Source organism: Halictus rubicundus, chromosome 4, assembly GCF_050948215.1.
Source record: "Halictus rubicundus isolate RS-2024b chromosome 4, iyHalRubi1_principal, whole genome shotgun sequence".
Taxonomy (NCBI): Eukaryota; Metazoa; Arthropoda; class Insecta; order Hymenoptera; family Halictidae; genus Halictus; species Halictus rubicundus.
In genome coordinates, this window is record NC_135152.1 from 7,001,560 (window position 1) to 7,027,967 (window position 26,408).

General features: G+C 43.2%; 1 protein-coding gene across 3 annotated transcripts in view; it reads left to right on the top strand.

Moving 5' to 3' along the window:
• Positions 1 to 18,664: 18,664 nt before the first annotated feature.
• Positions 18,665 to 26,408, top strand: part of LOC143353286 (insulin-like growth factor 2 mRNA-binding protein 1) — an 82,022-nt gene continuing 74,278 nt past the window's right edge. For all 3 annotated transcript variants that reach the window (XR_013082105.1, XR_013082104.1, XM_076786483.1), the window contains exon 1: positions 18,665 to 18,847. Coding sequence is in view for 1 of the 3 variants with exons in the window: in XM_076786483.1 (XP_076642598.1) it covers positions 18,759 to 18,847 (89 nt within the window). In the remaining 2 variants the exon portion in view is untranslated. The remainder of the gene's footprint in view (positions 18,848 to 26,408) is intronic.

Here is a 26,408-nt window from a genome sequence, read left to right on the forward strand (position 1 = left end):
CCGAACTTTGATAATCGAAACGAATTTCTTCTCTCGTTGCGCGTAAAAATCTTTTTTGTACTGAACATGGGGTTCTTAAACCAAAATTCAAAATGCTTCGAGCACCACCAGAATCGAGTATTGGCTACAACGACCATAAAGGATCTTCAATCATGAAAATTTTAATACAGTCTGCTACAGTGATGCAGATTGTTAGACGATTTGTTTCAGTTTATACCGAAGACTGAAAATCTTATTGCCTTATTTATGTCCTATTTTATTTATGTTCTCGGATTTTTTGAAAATTTTTATAAGCCATAAACGCATAAAGTTCCGCAGTCTATTCATTACAGTTACTAGTTTTCCTGTTTCTGACACTTTCAGCGCACGCTAATCTTAATATTCATGTCAATTGACGCTTACCGCACTAAGATTTTATACCACGATTAATTAACACTTACTGCAAAAAAAAAATCGTGAAAAAACAGTTTGTTAGGGAACGGAATCGAACTGAAAGTTCTAATTTTCGTCATTTCCTAAAGAAGTGCAGCGATAAGAGTCTAATTGTGAAATGTGCTCGAAATGTTCGCATAGCAGTGCACAATATACCAATTGAAAACTAGCGTAAAGAATAACCTGTGACAGTCCATCTTACCGAAGTATATTTTTAACGAAACTGTCGCCTATGAAAACTGCCAACATGTTCACATAAACCGAGTCCCAATATATAGTACAAACGTTCATCGTGAAAATTTCGTAATAAACTACAAACGCGTAGGACTGCGGTTTTCATAAAGTATTTGTTGTTCCGTTCATTGTCGGCCGATAACAAGTCTATCGAGTTAACAAAGTGAGGGAACGATTGCTCGTTAAGTAAATCAGCCATGAAAGTACAGTGTTTTCTCTTTGATATATGTCCACAACACGGGTCCAGTCAGGGACATATATCGGCTAGGAGAAACAATTCTTCGATCCACGTCGAACGTAGAAAAGGACAGCTAGAGGCCGCGGTTCATGGTTCCTCACGGGGTATACTCCGCGTCAGTTCTGAGACTTTTATCGGCTAGATATTCGGGACATATATCGAGAAAACACTGTATCTGGACGTGGTTATAATTAGAATTAGTTTGGCTCGGTGGGAGGATATTGTTGACGCTCTTTGAACGATCGTGAATACAAAAAAAAAAAAGGCTTGCAGGAAACGCTCCGGCTCGGGATTACGCTTGCCTACGAGTAGATTACGAGTTCAAGTATTTCGGAAAGAAGTTCCCCGATTGGTTACGGGTGCCCGCTACCGTTTCGACCGGCGGCGAAACCGACTTGTTTTCTTACGTGTCAAGAGTCCATTTGTCTTCTAAAAATTTTATGTAGTCGCTTACACAAACTTCCGCGAGGGGTTATTAACCCGGGCGCAGTTTCTCGATCAAAAGAAGAGATCACGCGTAATGCCGGCATAACGAGGTGCATAATTGGCCGCACGCGAGTAAATGCGCGCGCTCGCGCACCGCCACGCCGCGCCGCGCCGCGCCGCGCCGTCACTATACACACATAGGGCGAGTTTCGGAGCCGATGCCCGAAACGTGTCCAAGCAAAAATCGTTGAGGATTACCCCGCAGTGGAACTCATTCTCGGCGACGAATTTTGAATAGACGTCGGTTCTCATCAAAGGGCCCCCGGGCCACTGTTAGGGTCGGTTTCCGCGAAGTAAAACTGGCCAATTACTTCAATTGTAGATCAGGACGAGTACGCGGCGAAGTACGCCCCGAAAAAGAGAGAGAGAGAGAGAGAGAAAAAAAAAACACTTCGACACCGATTCTCATGCAAATTCGCGGCAAGTTGTTTTTCGTGGCGGTCGATTTTATGAGGTTCGCAGCGGGGTACCGAGATATCGTTGTAGCTTCGTCGACGTTGCTCCGTGCACGAGTCGCATTCAGGCGAGTTTTCAAATAATGAATTTACAATAAGTGTGTATTCTTCGCATGCTCCCTTTACGGATCGCTGGTACGTATTACTTAACAATTCATCATTTTTTCTGTGGCATGGTAGTTGTTTCGTTCGTTCTTATTAATACCCGAAGAGATATTGCCGGAGCGAGGTCGTCGCACGTTTTGGTCGAGCGAATGTTTTCTTTTTCTTTTTTTTGTTTCTTCTCTCGAGAACTTTCCACGTCTCGGTTCAATTACAGAAACGTTTGGGAGCCTCTGCACACCGAGGCAGCCTCCTCCTCGACGGTGAGGCAGGCGTTCGAAAAAAGAGAGAAAACAAAAATGTGGCACCTGCCTTCTACTTACGAGCGCGGAGCTGAGTCCAGGCTGCTCGCTCGTGCCACAACTGCAATCTGTTATTTCACCATCCCTCAAACTCTCGCTCCTTTCTCTGTGTGTCTCTTCGCGTTTACCCATACCGCTGGCCGTGTTGCTCTTGTGCCGCAAGAAGCCTTATCGCCGATACGAACCTGCAATCGTATAAACCAAGGATTTGTTGCTGGCCCGTAACGATACCCGCTCGAAGATAAGAGCAATTAAAGACAACATGCAGAGAGCGGACAGTTTAACGAGCTGCACGAGCCAACACTTTTTCCTCCTGGCATCGTTGCCCAGTAATAGTCGCAAAACATTCGGTACCAGGACGGAATTGAAGGTATCACGTCGTTCAGCCGGAGTCGTTAAAAAATGAAAAAAAAAAAAAAAAAAGAAAACGTGAAATTACGCAGGATCGTTCTGCACAGTCAACAACACTCGCTGTAACGAGTTAGTAATTTACCGGCTCGGACTGCAGTTTGCGCTGCACGGTTAGGGCTTGATCGATGCGGAATCTGCATAAGTGATATCGCTCTTTCAATTTTCTTTCCTACATTTTTACGTCTGTGTTTTCTTTGCAAGTAACGCCTTCTTGTTGTTGTTGAGCTTTCTTGCACCAGCTAATATTCTTACGACCAGTAAATAAAACTTTTAAATGCGATCACTCGACTGCGGATGCTTATGCAATTTCCAATTTTTGCAGACAAATTTTCGGAAAATCGAATGAAATAAAATCCTATTTTTATGGGAACAGCCTCTGCGGGTCCGAAACAAATAAAAATCGTACTAAATTCTATCGAATTTTATATTATAGCATTTTTTGCAAATTTTCATAAGCCACAAATGCATAAAGATCCGCAGTCTAGCATTCACTGTGTCGATGAAAATGTGACTATCTTCAGACTTACTCTACAAAGAAAAGCTTCCAATCAATTTGATCAATGTTCTGTCTGAAACTGAAAAGCAAAACACAGTTTCACACAAGATTCCTACATTGTGTTCACAAAATATTATAAAACAATTGATTTGCCGTGATATACGCTCCATTGCAACAATCCTCGATGAAAGCGCAAAGTACATAAACATTTTTAAAGTGACACCGGATCAAAGCAAAATTTTAAATATTTCTGTTTTCTTCTTTGGACAATCTCTTAAGAAACAAATGTGCACGTATCGATAGATGTTATTATATGCTAGTTTGCTATTATTGTTTTATTTCCATCGATTATACAACGGAATGAAATCATGGCAGGTATGAACGAGGGCAGTAACCGGCACTTGCAACCGTATCAAAATTCATTGAAAACCTGCCGGTACCCTCGTGCTCATTAAAATTGGTGTGACAAATGTAACCGTTGTCGGAGCGAAGATTCCTCGGTGATTCGTAGCGAAAAGATTAGACGGGGGGATTGTTGCTCGACAATAGACGAGAAAGGCGGTTCATAGAGATGCGAAAGAGATCGCTCTCGAGAGTTGCCTCTAGCTGCGCGATTCGCGTGTATCAGCCTCGGAGCAGCGAGCGTTGTTGGGCCTTCGTTTTTTGATGTTTAAGAGCCGATGCATGGTTAAACATTCATTTCCATATAAGCCGATATGTTTCAAATGTAAAGCACACTCGTACAGCGGCTACACGGTGACGTGAAAGATGAAAGGGCAAGATGAGATGATGAAAGAAAAAGGAAGACGGCCGAGAGAAGCGGACTGGTACCAGCGGAAACTAGTTTAAGAGCTGAGGGATCTCACCCTTCGGAAATCTTCACAATGATTCCATGGGATCCCGTTGTGTTTCTGATTCTATCTTCTTTAACTGGCTCTATCGGGCCTTCTTGTGTTAATTCCGCCGTTGTGTAACCTCGCTTTGCATCCGTGAGTGTGAGAACCGACCGGAAAATTCTTCTCGAGTAAATGTAATGATATTGTTGGCCGTTCATAGCAATGTCACCTCGGCGACACCTCGGAATGCTTTTCTGCACTACGCCGCTATGCGGTTCTCACAAATTGTTATTATCCTAACATAAGCAAAGGAAAAAAAATCCCGGATGTCCCGTTGCCTGATCGCGTTCTCGAAAATTTGAAAATTACGCACACGCATAATGAGATGACCGCAAAGCCTGTCCTGGGCTCGATGAATGGCGCTGCACTTTGCGGTGCATTCGGACAATGCAGGCACGTGCAATGCACGCTGTCGTCTTGCGCGCATGCATATGTTTGCGGGAAACCGGCCCGTGAAGGATGCAATTGTTATCGAATTGTTAGGTCAAGTTGTACGCAACTTCTTCAATTGGTTATTTATTAGGATCGGCAGTTACACATTCTTTGTGATTCGTCTGCTTTTGCATCAGTTGTTTCGGCGGGCAGATTTATTTGCAATTTGTGATGAATAGACTGCGGATCTTTACGCAAAATACAATTTTTATACGTCAATTGCAATCTATAGGAACTAAGTAAAAATTTATTGCACTCATTAATAATTTTTATATGTTAAAAATGGCATATCGACATTGTTAAACTCTTTTGATCTTTTTACTGTTTTGAATTACACCCACTCACTTTGTCATAAATGCAGAAAATCCGCAGTCTAGTGATGAAAAGTTTTTAATCAGTTTTAATTAGTTTTGTCCAGTGTCCATAATTTTACAAAACGAAACCTCTCTCTCGAAAAAGCTCTAATGAAATTTGCTTCTACAATAAATAATTATATCTCGTGTGAGTGATAGGCGATAAAAGTGTCAAGTTTGTCATCCGAAACGAATTTTTCAATTTTAACCATTCAGAGACGGTACCTGATTTTCAGTTTTCCTCTGTACGATTGACGTTGTGACAAAATTCGATTTCTTCATATTTCTAATAATTGTATTAAAATTCTAGAAAGCAAGCAAACGTGTGAATGAACTCGGAGTCGATACGATGCGCTGACGTGGTCTTTGAGGGGTTAATAAAAATACTAATATAATTGAATTTAATTTTAAAAGAATTACTATAGTGAAAATAAATTAAAAGAAATTCTTATATTATTTTAATTTTAACTTGAATTTTCCAGATCAAATTAAATTTTAGAATTACTATAGTGAAAATAAATTAAGAAAAATACTTAAATGATTTTAATTTGAACTCGAATTTTCATTTGTATTCACAAATAACAGTAAAAAAGCAATGAAAGAGGGTGGCATCGAACAAGCAGTGCAACAACCTCGCTGTTGCACACCTTCGGTTTAAAGCGTTCGCAGGAAGTGAATGAAACCAGTATTGTCGATACCGGTGCATCATCCCCTATCGTAAACTGCACGCGCGTGCAATGGTATTTTCCACTTGCATTTACGAGAGGTTGCACTTTTCTCATTTGCATAACAAGGGTCGTGCACCTAGCGGCTCGTATCAGGTCAGTCAGGTTGCATGCCGTGAAGGGTGGAAACGGGGGTAAGACAGACCCCTGCAGTTGGTGGTTACTCGGCTGGCTCCGATGCACTTTGTTTGCATTTCCTCCGTTCCCGGGAGCTCTCGTTTATCTATATCAGTTGTCCCCTTGAATTCATAAACCGCAAACAAGCGTTCGTGTCACGGGATGCGGAACGGAAGTAGAAGAAGAAGAAGAATAAGTAGATGGGACAAAGAGAGATAGAGAGAGAGAGAGAAAAAGAAGAAGAACCCAGAACAGAGAAGAGAACGGAGATGCATCTCTTCCAATTCGTTGCGATGCACTCTTCTGTTCGGCCGTGGCTGGATCTTCTCCTCTCGTTCTTTCCTCTCTTTTTCTCTCTCTCTTTTCTTCGAGTGAATCGTTGCACTCGGCGCGTGCCAACCTCGTGCCCTTCACCGGTGGTGTGTGTCCCCTCCCTCTTCTTGCATTTAATTCCGCTTCTGCTCGTCCTCCATCCCTTTCGACTCCCCACTTTTCCCAGACCACCCCGCACAACCCCGCTCCCCTCCTTCCGCCCCTTCCCGAGCCTCCCCCTGCCGCCACCTCCTCGTGCCGTGGTGCATCCTGTATGCACTTGTTGCGTCAATGCACAGCCGGCTGGTTCGGCACGCAGGCGCGACTCGAATTTCTGAATGTTGTTGATACTTTTTTTCTTCTTCCTCCTCATCCTCCTCCTCCTCGTCCTTCCACCTCCTCCTTCTCTTCTCCTTTCCCTTTATCGGAAGCAAGAAAGGAACGACGTGTGCGCTCGACGCGTTTCAAACGCGATACGATTATTACAGGGGACGTCCTTTGACACCGAAACGGACGGGAATATTCGATACCGAGGGCGACGCGGTTACCAAGTTACCAGGACTCGTCCCATCACCCATTGCGCGTACACTTTTCCTTTCCTTCGGGCAGGGTGGACTAGCTTTTATCTGAAATCCGTATCAACCCGCGGCCATACTACATTTTCGGAGTTATAATTACGCGTGATACTTCCTTCCGACCGGATCCATTTCATTAACATTTTCTCTGGCTCCGCTATAATATATTCAGGACGGATTATATAATATCGATAAGAATCTTCAATATTAATTGATAAAACTCCATTATTGATGAGCGAACCTCTTACGCGCACAGGTGATCCCTTCCCTCACGTTTCGGCCAAGAGCCTCTCACACAAGTGTTGTCGCCTGACATCATTTTCTCGTCGCATAATCACCGTAATGTTTCCCCTCTCGAATTTCAAACAGCAGTCTGTGCGATCCTCGGAGAAAGTGGTTTTTGTTTTCGGCTGGGTGTCCTCCTCGAAATCTTCGATTAATCTCCATTTGAACGCTTCGTCGAGTTAAGCTCGCTGTTAAACCGCGCTGGATTAATGGCACTTCGCCTTTGCACTTGTTGCATCCGCGTGCATTGCAACTGCGACGCCGCGCACGCGCCAACAGTCTCGCGAAAAGTTCCCTGTACTTTATGCATCTCTGCGCCAAACTGTTTCTCGCCAGCCGGACTTTCCGATTCGGCTCGCACGTTCCGAGGTTTTGTCGAAAGTATGAATATGTATTCTGAAACGAAACGGTATCTTCGGAAATGATTACGTACAAAGATACTTCAAAGTACTTAGCAATACGGTAACGTAAAAAGATGCACACTTCGAAAATTGAAGTATCAATTTGAATAATTTTGAAAGGGGCCAATTTGTTTCGAAGCGAAAAGAAAACGGCGAAGATAACATTTAAAGAAATTCTGGGACTTATACAAAATCATTGCATTTAATACACGTCGCAATGGATGCGCATGAGATCATGTAAAAATCTGGTTGAATGTATGATCTGTAACAGAAACGCTTTATTAATTGCAAGCGCGCTAACGAAAGCTTATGAATTTGTTTCGAATACGTTCAGAAATCCTTAACGCTAGGTTGACGGAGCACTGAAAGTGACTATTTTACGTTACTTTATAAAACTAACAAGAATCTGCTGCCCGAATTTTTAGCCATTCTTTTTTAAATAACATATACCCAAAGCAGTAAATTTGTGGAATAATTCCTCGCGGATGTGTCTTCAGAATCTTAATAATTGTAAATTAAAAATATTAGAACTCGTCATTTCGACGGGTCCCGTGAACCTAGTGTTAAAAATAAAATGTAAATGAAATATTTCCTAAACTTTCGAAAATTGATTTCAATTTTTACCGTTCAATTTTTTTTTTTTTTTTTTTGTTACCGGTTGCGAAATAGAAATGAACTCAGAAAATATTAGTTTATTAACGTTGAGATAAATAAAAGTGGGTTGATACGAGGTTGAATGGGTTACGGCAGGGTTATGCATAAATTTTGGCCCCTGGTGTAACACGAGTCTCTGTGAATTGACGCGTATATCTATAGCTGTGACTCGGGTCAATAGAAAACTGGATCCACGCTCTTTGCTTTTCTCTTTTGCTACCCTTTGCTTTTGGCCGGGTCCCGGCGATCCTCTTGTCTGTGAGAAGCGGGCTGGGCTTCTTCTTCGGGTTGAGGAAGCGAAAGTAAAAACGATACATCGGGACCCATCCGACAGGATCACACGTCCTAATGTTTCCTTAAAGTATCTTCCGGCGAGCCTCGAGGGACGATATCCTAATGAGAAGGAGCTTGATACTGGGCGGCTCGTACAGCTGCGTTCACACACGTGGCCGACGAGCGTTCCACGGCGTTGCTTTCTCAAGAAAGTTCTATTGGCGAATAGACACCTGGTTCATCTTTGACGCGGGTCGCTATAGTAGTTTCTTCATTGATATTTTAATTCCTCGAGGATCTTGACATTTTCTTTCTGCCCGAGTCCTCGTGTCGATTTAACGTGTATATTAACATAAATACCGCCATTTTATGTATAGCGTCACCGATTCAACGAGCTCCGCAGCGTCCTTGAAACTTCGTTTCAACGGTTCAGCTTCAGTCAGAGAAGTTCATTGTATCGTTTCGTAATCGAGAATTCATTTGTTGCATAGACTTGGATGACATAAATGATCAAATTTGGTAACGTTTAACATTTTCGTCGTTTCGTTGTCGTTATCAGGTTTCTTCGATCCGGCCTCTAATACTTCAATTTTCGAATACACAGACGGTTAAAGTGAATGAAATTTAATTGCCACGATGCATCGCTAATTGCTGGAATTCTGGTTAGCGTAATTTGCTATGTGAGTAACTGAAACTGGCGTGGAAGAGCCTTAAAGCATAAACCATGCAGTTCCAATCAAAATAACCGATCGGACGCTTCGGGCTGGCAGACGCGCAAAGTAATTTACGCCCTTAAATAACGCGGCAGAAGCGAAAACCCGATTACCCAGCAAACCCCTAAGGAGCATCGGCGAAAATAAGTTTAAAGTCTCACGGAAGTCTTGCTGGTTAATGATTCCCGTCACGCGCGATTAACGAGCTCATTGAATGTATCAATTTCTTGTACAGCGGGACCTCGATTATCCGAACCTCCGATGATTCAAGTCCTTGGTATGCCTCGGACGCGAATAGCTCAATCTGAGGCGATCCATATGCTTGTTGTGGAAATGAATAAAAATCGAATCTATAACCGAGTAATTGTACTAATATTCGAGCAGTGATCATGTTTCGAGGTTCTACCGTATTTGCAAGTTCCTGAACTTCGTTTCAACCTGACAAATTATTTTAGACTTGTTCTCGAAGGAAGAGAAAATAATGCTTCGTTGGTTAATTTAAATGAAGATTGCAAACACTGTTATCGACGGGCTAATTTGACATGGTAACGCGGAACAAATTCGTACAAGACAACGCATCGCCCTAAGAAATATTTCCGCAACACCTTTACACGCGCCGTAACGCCGCAATTGAAACAGCTTGCTCGCGGGTAAACGATGCTTTTTCAGACTATTAAATCCGCCGGGTTTTCTGGCGGCGAACAATGTTGCGGGTCATTCCTCCTTGTTAATGGCTATTAATCATGCGGCAGGGAAAGGGCACGTAAGAACATTAAGTCAGGAACCGCAAAAATTCCGTCATGACGATAGCTTTTTTTGTCCGGCAAAAACCCCGAGAGACGGTTGTCGCGGTTGTCCGTTTTCTCTCTTCTGTTTCTTTTTGTTCTCGCGGTCCGTTTTTATCGAGCCGATTTCTTATCAGACGCAGATCCGGAGATGAGCAGAGATCGTCACGGTAAAAAGAAAATTACACGGGTATGCGCGTGTACAGACTTCGCACAATCCGCAGGTGTAAAGGGCCTCGCTTAATTATCTCGAAATTGAGGTACGCTGACGTGCAATAATTGTTATATACCCTCCCCTCTCCGGCGTACCCTCCTCCCTTGTTTTCGCTCTCTGGCCCTCTGTTCGCGCTCTCCGTCCCGTGTTCGGGGCGCGTTTTCTCGGTGCCGCAAATGCCGATAGTTCCGCTTTAAATGCGGCACAACGGCCGATCATAAAATCTTACACGGTGTTGCGCGGAAGACGCGATTTTTGTAGCCGAACGCCAGCTGCCGCGAACCGGTCTGGCCGAGTTACGCTCGACGCCTTAATATCGGATTGTTCCACTGGAACCGATTCGCTTTTTGTCGCCGCCTCCGGAGTCCGGCCGCGATTTTACAAGAGGCGTAGCCAACAGTGGAAATTGATTCTCGTAATTGACTTCGGTCCGTTTTGATCGCTCAATTCACCCCGCGTCTAGAAGTCACGCGAGCCAACGTCGTTAGAGCGCACAACATGCACGATTCTTGCTTAAGAAATAGTATAATTTATTCGAGCGAACAGTACGCGTACTGGCGTTTAATGCCTTTCCGTTGCTGGCATCGTAAATCGCGACAGAATTCGGACACGCGTAACACGCGTGTAATGATATGCGGTTTTCTTCAGATCTTATCCGGGAAGAGTGAAAGTGAAATTTTGAGAAAAATCGCGTCGGGACGTTCCTCTCTTGACAAATTGAAACCTTGCACGGTAGCCCGGTACGGAGGTAGCATGAAGGTGATTTTAACGGCGATGCCTCTTAATTGGCGTGACCGGCGCAAAAGGATCCTTCGGAACATGCACGGATCACGGAAGACGCTGCACCTGGCCACAACCGACCCGGCCAGATGCGTATCGCGGCGACGCGGTTATTATTAATTCTTTCTTTCTTTTTTTTCTTTGTTTTTTCGAGCCGGTACCAGATAAACCGCAATTAATATGCACATCGCGAAGTCGTCCAATTAACCGCGGCACGAAGCTTTTCCCCGACGCGCACGTCGACACAGTCCGACTTTCGATCTTCATAGTCCCGACCTCGAAGGAATCACGATCCAACGTCGCATCGCATTTGTGGAAGGCTCGTTGCTCGAAAGAATCTCGCGTTCCCCCGGCAAGGCTAAGCGTAATTTATTCTGTAATTACTCGGTCTGATGTAACGCGATCCCTTCCGCGAAGAAAGTGGTTCTTGTTGTGCGCGCGGAGCATAACGATCGGTTGAATCTTGATATCATTTTGCAAGAGTAATCGATCTCTCCTTCTCTCTCATTAGGAAATTTTATTTTTGACTTTTCTAAATAGTTTTCACTTGTAATCGTAGAAGACACACTTAACCACATCCCTAACCCAAATTCATCATCCCGATATTATTTCATCCCCCTATCCTCAAGCATCCTACAACTTTCCTTTTCCCTGTTCTAGGGGTAGCGGCGACGCCCTACCAGAATCTTCAGTTGGCCAAGTTGGCAGAGGTTGGAGGTGAGTCATTATTCCCAGCGTTTTAGTTCCCACTCACCTGTAAGACAACCGTTTCTTGATTCTGAACGTCCTGTTATACGTCATGCGAGACATTGTTAAATAGAACGTGTCGGAAGAGGGAGATGTAGACCGTTGTTTACGTGAACAGTATTTGTATATTGATATATCTGTCATTTCTTAGAACACTTTTCTTTTGAATTTTTGTCACTGCTTCGACAGAATTTTGGACTTCGAACGTCTAATTATCATATTAACGATCTAAAAACTATAAGTGAGTAAAACGACGATGCGCCTTCAGTTTGGCATAGATAAAAAACAACTGCTTGGAAGCACCCCGGTCAGAAGCCTTGTGGCTAGACAATGGCATTACCGGATTACACGTGTAGCCGTTCACGCATGAACGTCGAAGACCGGTGATACCATGTAACAAATTCTCGACATTGGTCGATCTTGTGGACTAATTTACAATGAGCTCTTCCAGCGTATAAATATTTACGAATTCGTGACGTACTTTTACAATGACTGTACTTATTATTTCTCTATACATTTTTATTACCTTGCCGAATTTCTCGCCGCGTCGATGATCGTAATAATCGGAGTGCGACGATATTTTTAAGCGAATACGAAATATGTTTTGGATTTTCTTTAAAATAACCGGGTTTGAGATCCGATTTTCTTCGCCGTAGGCCAGTACTGGATAGAAACAGGGAAAGCTTTTCCAGCTTGTCCTGAGACATCCGGGCTCCTGGTGCGAAAATTCTTCAAGGGTACGTGGCCACTATTGATTCCAGGGCTCTGCTACCCTTACGCACCCTCGCATTTCTCTTGTCCTCTCCCTCCCTCCCTCTGTCTCTCTCCCTTTCACTCTCTACCCCCGATACTCTCTCTGCCCCCACCCAAAATTCTCCCCTACGCCCTGCACACCCTTCGTCTTCCGTGCTCCCCTTGGAGGACCCTTTCCTCCTGGCCCGAATTACGTCGCTCCTCCTTGCTTTCCTTCCATCGGTTGGTCCACCCTGGAGGGGTAAAAGCCTCTCTCGTTCGCGTTCCCTTCGTCTCGGATCGTTCGTTTCCACGGCCGTCCCAGTTATTAAACTGCCCGTTCCACAATTCCACGGAATCACGTGGACGACATCGCCATCGGAAATTACGTTTGATAAGAGACGCCTAACTAATTACATTTAAATTCGGTAGAACTTCGACGGCTGCAAGTGGCCCATCGCTCTGCAAAAACGATCACTTGCGAACGAACGAAACGAGAATAATCCCCGTTCGTAATAGTTAGACCGCGGATCTTCATGCGATTTAAAAATTTTCGAAAAATGTTGGTATGAATTTAATCTATCCCAGGTCTAGAAAGGCTACCGCCATAGAAAACAAGATTCTATCTGGTCCGATATTCTTAACATTCCTGTGGAAAAATTGTAAATTGCACGAATATCCGCAGTCTAGTGATTGGTATGCGTGTATTTTCGTCTGTACGATTCCGTGTTTTCAATGAAAGACGCGTGAACAGTGGAAAGGACGTAGACCGTTTCGAGTATGCGTGCGCGACACGTGGTAAACAAGCGTTTCGTAAGGACGGCTAACGGCCAACCTTGAGAAGTCCTGCGGAACAGGGATAGTTTCTGCGAAGGTCAACGCGAAATCCATTAATTTTTATGCGCCCGGAAACCATTTGCCGATCCCACGCCACCTTCTGGCCACGCTTCATTGATACCGATATTTACGAGCAGCGGCGCAACTATTAATTATCTTTAAACACTGCCTGAACCTACCCCAACCACCATTACCGCGGAGAACAAAGAGCCGCAGCACGATTCGCGGTAAAAGTCCGCACTTTCGTCCCGATGCGAGTGTCGAAGCGAAATTCGCTGTTCGGCTTGAAGGACACGGGTATTTATCAGACCGTAGAATCTCGATTCTTCGAAGGTGTTCGAACGGAGTCGACGGTGTCTCGTTTTTTTCGATCTCTCCCCGATAGTCGTCGTTCGATAAAGTAATCTTTACGTAGCCCGTGAACGTGAAAACGATAGCCGGCCATGGGGTGACGATTTTATAGCCAGCCGAAGCAAAAATAAGTCACGAACCGTGGAAGACTGTTCTAGGAAGCCGACGTGGATTCACGCTTGATGAAGAGGATAATCGATTGATCATTTAGGGAATTAGTTGATGGCGGCTAAGCTTGTAGAAAAAGTGCACAAGCAGATTTTAAACGACACTGGCCTCTACCTGTTCGGACGATCGGGAAGCTTGAAAACATTGCACGCGCGATAAATAATTTTTAAAAATCACCACGTTGTTGTCAATCATTTTATCTTTAACGGTCGGTGTCACTGCTAAAAATAAATACCGGTCGAGTTTACGACGTATCGACAGGTTGTTCGAAACAAAACTTAACCATTCGACTTTATGTATGACATGCTCGCTGCGTGAATGGATAATGATGTCTTTATCGGTCATTAAAGTACCCTGTGTAATAAAAATTCACGGTCCAACCACGTGGCTGCGAACCACATTGAAGATTCACGTTCGAGCGGGCATTACAACTGGACTGCTACTTGTTTATAGTGGATCGACGTCTTCCACTCCCCTCGCGGCGTGTGTTCCTTCTTTTTTTTTTATTCTGCAACCCCCTTGCGTAATTCGGTGATTTGTAATCATCGTTTGTTTTCTTCCGAGAGATTATGACACCAGCCGCACAGGTGTACCGTTCGGGTCAGATGCTAAATAACCGGACTTCGGGAACCTTACCGATAGGTGACTCGATATTGCGTCAAATCGGATGCTACCTTTTGTTACGGGTGACCCACTGTTAAATATCAAATACTTTATCCTTAACGCTCTATCTACCGGAAGCTTCTTAATAACTTAACCATGGGCTGTAGACTTTCAAAATTTAGGAAATAATGTCAAATTATTCTAGCTAGGGGAAATATCGAAAGGTCCGAATCATTTAGAGATTTTTGTAACATCTGTCATATATCGTATGGAGTCGACCATACAGAAGCACGATCCATCGTCGTCCCCGAAGGGTTAACATTCATTTCTTATTTTATTCGTTAATCGTGATATTGTATGTTTGAAGGCGAAATGAGATTCCCAAAGCCAATAAAAAATTAATTTTGCCAGTTTCACATGGGAATTTCCCTGAAACCTTCGTGATGGGAGGTCGCGTCAGGGTTCGTTCGCGTTCTGAAAAGGTCCAATGAAACACAATTGGGGAAGGTGTTCGCGATCGTCACAAATTCGGGTGTTGTGCGGCCGAGGATTCTGTGAATGATAAATCTAGTTCAAGGATAACACCCTCGTCATTGCCGAAGATAATGACGATGAAACGTGAGCGTAGAAAAGCCACGAATACCCGTGGCCGACCTGCACCCATATACCTGCAGGCATGCACAAAAGAAAGGCGAATCCTTCCTTTCTACCTGTCCGAACAAAGAGAGCTCCGTAACGGAATCAACCCTTTGCCTCCACGGCGAACCAGAAATCGGTATTTTGTCGTTCACGGATTGTGCCGTTTCTTCTCTTTTTCCACCATGTTCCGTGAAACTCTGCGCGTAGACTCGGTAACCCCTTGCATAGTTTTCGATTACGAGAGCTAATGAATCGCGAATCGAATATACGTGAAATAACGCACGGCGGTGTCTTTTAGGAAGTACTGGTAGTTGGGCACTTAAAATCTCCCCCTTTCGGGTTGCAAGTTGATCAGAGAAGTGCTTTTGATGTCGACAAGCCTAGGGGTGAAGCGTTACATTTCTTAGCTATAGTTAACAAATTCAAGCCACGGTACCGAACACGTTAGGATCGGGTCAAATAGAAATTTTTCAAAAACAAATATTACTTTGTCACTGATTCCGTAATTGTCCGTAATCGTTTTGTCAGGATTTCAGATCGTGTAAAACCGATTGTTTGTATAATTTTGTTTTACTTTACAGATGTACTTGCAAATATTTGATGTTTTTTTTATTGCATTTCTATCGAACAACTCAAGGTACACAATCCATTTTAATCGAGCAAATATTTAACTCGTTCGCGACCATCGTCACAGATATGTGACGTTCACAATCTCGCAGTTTACACGAAGATAATCGAATGAATTTTATACGCTTTGCATAATATTTAGAGACTCCGGTGACGTAAATTCTTTTGCTGAATTGTATCGATATTTCGTAACGCAGATGCACTGCGTTTAAGAAAATATTTCCACTATTTGTCCTTTCATTTCCACTTCAAGTTCGATTTCTAATCGAGAACCGATAAATAAATGTCTGCTTATTGGGCAAAAGAGTTCCTTCGAGCTTCGAACAGAATCTTCCAAATGTATACGTTAATTTTCTACAAACGGAAATGAAATTGTATGTTGTTAACACACTATCGGCGGGTAACGCCATGAGCACACGTCACGTCGTCGCTTAACAACCCGAAGGTTGCTTACAAAGAGTTATGCAAAACAAAATATTAATTACATGAAAAAAAAAAAACAAGCATTGGTAAGTGCTTTACTAACACTTAGCGTACGTTCTGCATAAAAGGTATTAATACCCGACACGCCGATTGGCGCCAGTCTACGGAAAAGGTATTAATACGTATCAATAGCCGATAGTGTGTTAATATACAGCCATTGAAGAACAACTAGGCGTAATGATAGCTAAAATTTGTTCTTCTTTCTGTGCGAAATTATGAATGGGAAAGATCTGATCAGCGTAACCGTGGAATAAGATCGTAGAGCACGGAGTTAACGATAGAAGGGTGGATAATGGAAGATCGATTGGAGAAACAGAAAATGCCCATTACGCATGGTGCCTAGTTGTTCGGCTGGAATCTCCAAGTTCAGCGGAAAAACAAAGTCTAGTGTTTGCCGGCGCCCATCAGATGGCGACGTTGCTCGCGATGGCCAATGACTCGCGGCGTTTCGGCATTGTCCGACCCGGTATATGCGTTCGAATTTCCAGGCAGGATAGAATAAGGCGACGGATTCGGTTCGATAAATTCGAGCAAATCTATCGGGATAGCGTGCGTTGTTCAGGGACTCGGGCTCGTACGCTGGCCGTAACGACGAGAACAGGCTATACCGGAGTTAGCATGGCATTCGCAGGAAGAAAATGTCGTTCCGGTTTCGATATACCCACGCAGGATAGTCGGGAGAGCCTTTTCCTATTCACCCCTCTCTACAGGCTTTACACGCCGACACGCCGCTGTGTCTTTGGTGGGGACGAACGGTAAGGCTTCCCCTAGTTGGAGAAGGAGGAACAGGTCAAGTGGAGGGGAGGGAACCTGGTGCCGGGTGGGGGTAGATTGGGCGCGGCCTAGGACGGCCGCGCACCGCGTTGTTATAAAAATAATATCAGTATAGCCAGCGCGCTTTCTCGTTAGATACCCCGGCCAATATAGCCGCCGACAGTCGAGCACGCTGTTCCAACCGTGTGTGTGTGCGTGTGTGGTTCTTTTCCCGTACCTCGACACCCGTCAAACTTAAATGTTCTCGCGCATCCGATAGGTGTGCATAAATCCTTGGCCGACAATATCTCTGTCCCGACGGGCATTTACGCTCTCATTGATCGTCGCGCGTCCGTCGTGATCGCAACCACCGTTGATCGAAACGGTCGGCCCTAAAAAACCGGGAAAGGGATATCGGAACGATAAGGGTGTAAGAGATAGAGAGAGGGAGAACGCACGGTGAAAGAGACGCGACCGGACAGAGATAAAAAGAATAGACACAGGGGCGAGGGGGAGAAAGAGGGAACACGGGAGCGCGCGCAACAGAGAATAAGAGAGAGAGTCGGAAGAGAGTAACTGGAGAACGGAGAGGGCGCACCCACGTTTACGTGCGGAGAGAAAGGCCAGTGTCATTTACGAACGCGTACTAAAACTCACGGGAACGGAAGCCAGGTGTCGTGGGCGCTTCGTGTACGACAGAGTAAAACCGCGCACCGGTATCTTCGCCACGCGGCTGGATTGATCCACGTGCGTCGGCAATACGGTTTGGTGCTGACTCGTTTGCTTCCTCGCTTGCTCGCTCGCATACGATACCGAGGACCAAGAACAACGTGTGTAACACTCGGGTTGGATCACGCGTCGTTTCCCAGCATCGGTGTATAATTCTGTCGTGGTCGTGTCATCGCGTAGAAAACGGAGTTCATCATTCTTCGAAAGACACGGACGGGGAGAGGAAGCGAGAGACGCACGGAGACGAAACTCTGATAGATAGAGAGGGGGAGAGAGTGAGAGAGAGAGAGAGAGAGAGAGAGAGAGAACGAGCAGTAGCGGGAACCGGATAACACACGGTCCCGGAATCGTCTCGAGCGACCAATCACGTACGAGCTCTTGGCTGTCTCCTCCGTTCAGTTGGTAAAAGTGCTCGCGCGTCTTCGATACGTGGAGGGATTTCTTGGTTGGTTGGAGGAAGACGGATAGAGGAGGTAGCGCGCAACAAGGACGCACAGAGTGGTGGGAAGAGAGAGAGAGAGAGAGAGCAAGGGGGAGGTAACGGTAGTAGAAAGCCCCGAGAGAGAGGAGCACAGGCAAGGAGAAAAGTACGAAACTGCTCCACCCGCGCGAGTTTCCCTTTGGCGGTCGCTGGGAGAGAACGAGAGACAGCCGCCGAGAATCTCTATCTCTTGGAGGAGCGTAGCAGCCGGTGTCGCGGATCGTTTCCGACTCGATATTTTATTTCGATTCCACGTAGTCTCGCAAACATTTGTCACACGCGTGATTCTGTGCGTCGTCGAAGAGAAAAGGGTGAAAAACAACACACCGAGAGGAGCGTGCTCGACGAAACGAACGAAGTAGGAGGAAGAAAGAGAGAGAGAGAGGGGGTGAGAGAGAGAGAGAGAGAGAGAGAGAGAGAGAGAGCGCGCACGACGGAGAGGGAGAAAACCGTGCGGAGGACGAAAGAGGAAGGAACACACGCGCGAAGGAGTACGAAATTAAGGAAACGAGAGAGGACGCTACTGTACGGACAGTCGGGTGTGCTTATACATAGGTCGTGTCGTGTCTTGGTCGCGTATACGTCGTGTGCGTCCTATTTTCATTCTTTTTCTTGCTCTTCGATCTTACGATTCGTGATCGTTCGGTCGCGCGAACGAGAAATCAGCCAGTGTTTAGTGCCAGTGTTTGTCTACCTCAGTCGATTAGCGGCAGCTAACGGAGAAAAGCTGCATTAAAAAGATAATTAGAAGAGAAAAAAAAAAGAGGAAGAAATATATATATATATATATATATATATATAAATATATATATAATATATATAACATAATATATACATATATATATTGAACAGTGGTAAACCGCGCCAACTATTGTTGTAAATAATCCCGAACTGGGTTTTCGTGTGAGATTTGCAACGAACGGAACGAGAGATCACCATGTCCATGGATAAGTTCGCGGAAGGTGGCATGTTGCAGAAAGAAATGGAGCGTTTGGAAATCGAGGAGAAAAACGGCGATACCACGAGGTAAATTAGTCATCCTCTATTTACGAATCTTACAGCCTCTTCGTATCGTGTTTCCGGTGAGGTTAGAAATTCGCCGACACGGCCTGTCGTGGATCACGCGCGCGCCGATGAAACTTCGCGCCTTTTTTTTTTTTTTGTTTAAATTATTATTATCAGTCCACGACGTATCGATACGTCCACCCCCTTTTTGGATTCATTTCTTCTCTTTGCAATCGTGCGTGTACAATTTCGTGGCTTGTGTTTCTCATCATTTGTTATTCTCTCTCGAAATGTTCGAAAATTTGTTCTACTTCGAGATCTTCGGAAGTTTTCGAATTTCTTGGAATTACTGCCGGCTTAAAAATAAACTGTTCAATCGCTGGAACGATAACGAGTCCCGAGACGTATTTCTGATGTCGCCTACGCTACGTTGGATAGCTTTTCAACGCCCCGTGTGTAATACGTCTTTCCGGGGCCGAAGATCGATAGCGTAACAAATTGAACGAATATTAGAAATCATCGTAACGGTTTCGTTATGTCAGCCGCGATCGCACGGAAACACTTGCCGCGTTCAGGCACGCACGGCAAGCCTCGACTTTTGAAAGACGACGAAATATTAACGGTTTCGCGCGGCTCTCGAACGGATTGTGTCCAGCAACTTCTCGTCTATTCGATTTAATTACGTAAGAGCAGAAATTTTTCAGCGGGCCTTTGATCACGCTCTCTATATTGCGCCCGAATAAAACTGCCGCTGAACTCGCGATACTATCATAGATTTCCCTTGCTTTGCACCTTGTTTTCTGTACGATGCAAATAGACCGCGGATCGTGCACATCGGAATACTGGAAAGTACTGTGAAATTTCGTGTAGCTATTGTGAAAGTAAAATAAAAGTACTATTCGCTTTGATTAGTATGTAGCAGGCTTGGGTTATTTGAAAAACAAATAAGTTCGTTTGGACAGCCAAACAACTTTTTGTTTTCGAATTACTTCATTATTCGAAATTCGAGCAATTTTTCATTTCCTCTTTCATTTGATCAGTCGTGCTCCCAAAAATTGTATTAACTTCGTGTAGGAGATTAAGCTACAAAAATTAATTCCGTGATACTTCGGTAACCTCCTCTTGAGGTGAAATTATTTATTCTATTCGAATAATTGTTCCAATGAAATGGTATTTGAAAATAGTTGAATTTCAATGTCGGATGAAAATAAATTGTTATTCGTAAAATACGAACAGTAAAGTATTTAAAATAATACATTATTTCAAATGAAATGTGCCCAACCCTGGTGGCGTGTGGATAATTTTGTTTAATTTTTCTGAAGATATATTTGCTCCGTTCTGAAAATTGACTGGTGCTCTGTAGACGAAGATATCCACGGCTATAATTACAAGTCGATTAATTGAATAAATACGAAGTACAAGGTTCCAGGAATGGTTCTCGAGCGCGCGCGCGCGACAGGTATGAAACGATTTTTCCCTTCCGTGTAACCTGTTGGTCGGTCGCGTAATATGTAGAATTTTATTGTTCGGCCGGTCCCCTAAAGAACCGGATTTTCAAACGAAAGAATTTCTTCTAAGTGTGTCATGGCGGGAAGCCTCGTTATCAGAGGCCGTCGTTTCGTAAGAACTGATTCACTTGCCGATATCTCCGAAAATTGTATGGTAGACCACGCCGCCAGAAGATGACTATCCCCGTTAAATGAAACTTGTTTTTCTGGAACATTTGACCGAGGAGAAATAATTGCTACCATATTTCCGGTATCGTTCTGCAAATGTACGAACCGGACAGAGATAAATTTTAATATTAACATATTAAATACCAAAGGCGACCGCTCTATCAAACGTTTTAAAAGCGATAAAAGAATACAGGTTTCAGCGAAGAAGTTTACAGGAATATCGTATAATTAGCTCGGTAATAGTGTAAGGCGAACACTTCATTACTGGCTAACTAATATCTATTAATAATTAAAGTGGCCGCTGTTACGTTTGAAATAATCGAGGTTCGTGCGGAACGCACAAAATTCGCATTCAACGTGCCAAGTAACGTCTGTTATGGCAGTGATACCGCAATTTGCCAGAACAATCGGCGTACACAAGGGAAATTGGAATTTCAACGTTTTTCAGTCGCTTAATTCGACAACGACGTCGGGAGACATTCTTCGGGCGTAACGACGCTTGTGTATAATAATATCGTCTCGACGAGCACGTTGAATAACTATAGCCGGTTTGTTTTTCTTTTCGCTGGCCGTGGCCTTGATATCGCACGTGGCACAGCCTCGCGCCATCACATTGATCGTCCCAGAAATTCGGGGCGTCAATAGCAGGAAATGAAAATCCCACCGTTAACGTCTATTTAAACCTCGCCGGATAGTACGGTTCTAGCTGTGTACTAATTAATCCTATCGGCCTTGTAATACACGCGGTGTTGCGCGCCGGAAAGTTTGAGCAGCACCGGTGGTGATTAACTGCCATGGTTGGTCGTTGCTAAACAATTCCTCGCGGATTCCAATGTATTTTCAACAAAAAGATTTCGACTAATTCTACGGAAAAAATCGAACGCTTTTACTCGAATTTTTCACTGTAGCCATCCTTCCTCAGGGACGATAGTTTAATATTCTTAATAAAATTCTTAATCATAGAAAACTTGATACGAATGGAGTAAGACAATTTGGAAGATAAGGGAAGAGACTATTAATCGAAAATAATCGTTTGAAAATTAAGTGAATTTGAAATCGCGCGCGCAAAGTTTACTCGAGCCGCTAGATGGAATCTCGCTTTTCATAATTCGAAGGAAAGCAAAGATTGAATTGCCAGTTTAAAGATGGAGGGAGAGGGGATTCGCTCCAACCCGGATCTTTGACTGCCGGCTGACTGCTTTAGCCAATTAAGCTGTCCAGGCCGTCGACGAATTCTTTTACCCTAAGCCTCGTATCCTGTCGAATGAGGCACACGCGGATAAAAGGTCTCGGTTAAAACCCGAAGGAGAATCGTGATAAACTTCGACCAAAGAAAATGTCCGCGTGGGGCTAGCGAATTATGCTAGCTGGGCTGGCTCGACGTTAATTCATTTTCCACAGTCTTAAATAATTTAATTGTCCATGTACAACAAGGGACTGCGAAGAGCAAGCAAGTTAAAAATTCTTAATCTGCTAATAGAATGCTTATTTGTTCGTAAATTATACAATTACACTTTACGGTCCGGTCTACTAACTACTAATGGAAACAAAATTTAATTACATTGCTAACCTCTGTTTTAACTGTACCTAAAAGTCGAAACAGCGATATCGCGTTCAATAAAATATATAAAATTGATTGTAAATACTTTTCAAAGTGTTTGTAGATGGTACACAAATAGTTGCAAGGTACCAAGAGAGTTATTTTAAAATTCGAAAACTTCTCTTTGCGAGTGTGTCTTTGCAACGCAATGATGGTTTAATCCTAATGGTACACCTGCGGGCATGAAAAACCAATTTTTTGTATTTTTGTTGCTGAAAGTACAGAACCACTATGACTCTTGTTTGCTACGACGCGCCTGAAAACTCGTAAAAATGGTGGACAATTCGTATTTCAGGAAATACTAGAAAATGTTTTCTTACGTTTGCGGTTAATAATGGAAATTGTTAACTCAAATATGTTAATTTTCTGCCAGATGTTTAATTTCTACCTGAATTTTGTACGAGATATTAAACGTGGCCATTAAGAAATACAGAAGTTGCTGCTAACATTAATGCAAAAATTATTTACATTGGTCCATCCTTTAATCCTTTTTTTCTGATTCTCACGGTAAAGTTTGGTAAAGTTTTTCTAGTTTAATATTATATGGAAAACAATATTAATAGTTAGCAGCAAGAAGTAGCAACGTTGGAACATTTTTCTCCGATAGCGTGTGCAGAAAAATAGCAATAAATAGTATATTGCATCACTATAGTGAATAGAATTCTCGATACCTATTTAGTTTCAGTTTATCAAGCGATATTTCACCACGGAATAACCGAATAGTATTTTTAGGTAATGGACCGAGCGGTTTGAATGGGAGGATGTCGTATCTCACCAGATTGTGGGTTAGGAAAATCTTTTTACAGAATTTGTCGAAGCTTATGCCTAGCAGACAATTTTGATTACTTTACGTCTAGTAGGCAATTTTTATCAATTGAAATATAATTGAAAATCTTTCTTGACTCAGACCTTCGATATTAGCACAATTCATACTTAATATCAATACATTTACCGGGGAAAACCAAATGACAGCAGAAACTCGGAAATTTTATACCATTTTTTGGAACTGACGAAATAGCTATAGAAATTTGTCAAATACGTGAATAATCTAATCGGATAAGATAAAAATCGGTTGTAGAATCTACTTATTAACGGAGTAGAGTAGATGTATGAGTAACAATACGGTACTAAAGGCATTGTGAAGCTCTATTTGCTATTGGTCCTCGACGATAATTTATTGTTAATTAAATTCCAGATGCTACAGCATGACGGAATTTTTGTATGGTATCTTTTATTTGTTTTGCTTATTACAAAATTGTATGGCGGGTCTGCGGGTACGTCTCTATGTAAACTCTGTATACAATTCTACCTCTAAAGTTACACTGATAATACACATCTTACGATATGTAGATAAGAGGTTCGAATAAGAGTCTTAGAATAATGGAGTTTCGTCACCGGAAATTCTTCAGTGCTGGTGAATTTCCGTTTCGGAGTAGCGTAGAGTCAGGGACCCAATTAACTGTGCCTATATTAATTACACTTATTTTTAAAGTATAATAAATATTGAAAGAGAAATATTAAATTTCTTTCATTAAAATCAGTTAATGTTGTACATCTCTCTTTTAATATGCACGCGACCATGGAAATTATGCGCGCGAGGTTTTCCCAGCATCTCTTTCCGAATGATCGATACATGAACGGAGGATGTTCATCGATCCTACACGATCGATGGAGCCGTGTTTTATGCGGAAGAAGCGTTAGAAAGAGGACGATCGAGAACGGAGCAGCGGTACTCGCGCGACCGCAGTTCGTGGCTCTATCTTTTGGTGAAAACGCGTGGTACAAGCTTTTTCCTCATCGGTAACGTAGGTGTCTGTGCGTGCACGGTAATGGCGGAAAATTCGAACGGAGACACTTTACCGATTACCGTTCGTACATCTTGAGCTTGCTTGTTCGGTTACGAAACTAAATAACTTTTCTCAAAATGTATTTTAAATAGAACAGAACGATAGTTGTTCGCAATTTGCGCATAGAAATAATGTAAAAAGAATATTTTTTATGATTGCTTTAAAACCTCTATCGCCTGGGTCGCTCGTTACACAACCGTAAACGTCCTTCGCTTGCAATTTACAAATTCGTTCGTATATTTCCCGGATACTATTACCGTACAGTTCTCATTGTTGAGAAGAGATAATAAAAGAAACATTCTCATGTAAAACTGTCTCTTCACGACACGCACAAAAGAAGCCTCACCATGGGCCAGACCCGAAGGTGCTGTCCGCCTTTCGAGGATTAAAGACGAACAGAATTCAATCTCTCGGAGGCCGCAGGGCTTTTCTATTTAACGGTGAAACTTCTGTGAAGTTCCGAGGAACGTATGCTTTCCCATGTTCCTGGGAATTTGTCTTGCCGGATACCTGTCTCCGCGAGCATCGGAGGCGTACCGCCAATGCGGAACCGTTTACGAGTTTACCTGTTCAACGGTTGTCAGAGGATTTTCTTTTGTCTGGGTCGAAAACGCCTCCTCGGAAAATCTTGGGGGAAAAAAGGTTCCAGGTATAGACCGCCCGAGCTTTGTCACGGCTACATCTGCGCCGGGTTCGATTGTGTTTCGAAAGGCTCCACGCTGATTTCTAGGAAGGCTGAAATTAGTTGCCGAAGACCTTTCTCTACCTGCGTTTCTCGAGTCCTTTAATATAACCGAAATCCTCGCGTATATTTCACCTTTTGATCGGCACGTTGCAACATCGAACCTTGCGAAACTATACGTTTTCCTAGCTTTCGCGTGTTAGACTAACTGTCTAAAACATTCCGTATTTTCTTTTTCTCTTTATTTTTTCAACGTTTTCTGTGCCACTGTACCGTGGAACTCGCGTTGAATTCTCAAGGGAAATAGAAACGTGAATCGCCCAGGCTGAAATGTAATATCTTGACTGAGGATCTGTATGTAATATAACAATTTTCTACGTCAATTGTAAAAGAAATTGGGAGACTGATGAAAATGATGCGTTTCGATACTTTTAATAAGTCGAGAATGACGTAGCAATATTCTTAAATTCTGCTAACGTCCCACCGATTCGTATTTCATTCGCTTGTTTTTGTCGCGAATGCATAAAAACGAACATTTAAGAATAGTTTTAGTTATTGAAACTTGTAAACGTTCGCCTGAATTTTTGCCAGTGAATTTCGTTAGTGTGTGAATTTATTCAAGCCAAAATAGTAGGGAGCCGTCAATTTCTAATAGATTGACGAATCTAACGTCCATTTATTGTTTCTACATAAATGAGATTTTGCAGAAATTTTTTCGTCCACACGACAGTGTTTTGTACAATATCTCGAGACGAACGCATCGTAGCGTAGAAATGGCTGGCGCCTTCCGTAGGGTGGATGGCCGCCATTTGCAAATCAGCCTTCACCGCCACGCACGTTCATTAGCATACAAGTTGATACCAGTCGAACTGCCATTATATTACGACATCTCTCAACTGTTAAGGTTTATTTTTCCTGTTAACGGGCTTTAACATCAATTTTTACATCACCACTGGATTCTCTGTTTTTTTTTCTTTTCAACCGAAATTTAGTTACAGAATGCATTTTACAACACTATAAAACCTACTTCCCATTTAGCTTTTATTTACCTAGATACTTGTTTCTAAGTTTCGCGGGACACTTCCGAATTTAAATGAGAATTCATATTTTTAACATGCCACCTACCAATTAAGATGGCGCCTTTCTGATTTGTGGTTCAATTGCTAACACACGCAATTTATAATTCTTCGGATCACTTCAATCTTAAAATTTGTAAGATAAATATTAGTGAATCGAAAACGGTAGTTGGCACGCAAGGAAATAAATCTTTTATCGACCACTGTTACATCTCGGTATCTTTCTTCTCCAGAAATGTAACGCTATCCGAATCAACTATATTAATAAAAGTTAATGCAGATAGTCATTTGGAATTGCGTAGAAATTCAATAATCTCCTGCTTCTATTTTGTTGGAAAGAGAAATTATTTACGATTCACCGATGCATTTCTCACAGTTCGAAAAATATGTCGCGTTCTCACAGCCTGTTTACGCGCGAGGATTCGCGAAGCTACCGGATAGCAAAAGATTATGGAATCCTTTCTCCGCGTTTCTATCGCGAAGTGACCGAAGTTTTGATTTGGCAACCGGTGTCTCCCGTGCGCGAAACAGCAACTGCTGACAGCAAATTGGAGCAGGGTGCATTAGCCCGGCGATAATTGTGGAATTCTCCCGGGTCAGCTTGTTCTGAAGTTCTTTGCACCTCCTTTGTCTTCGTCGGGAGCGCACCGCGTCGAACGAAAAAAAGAGAGACAATCGGTATGTCCCATGGCTCTTATACC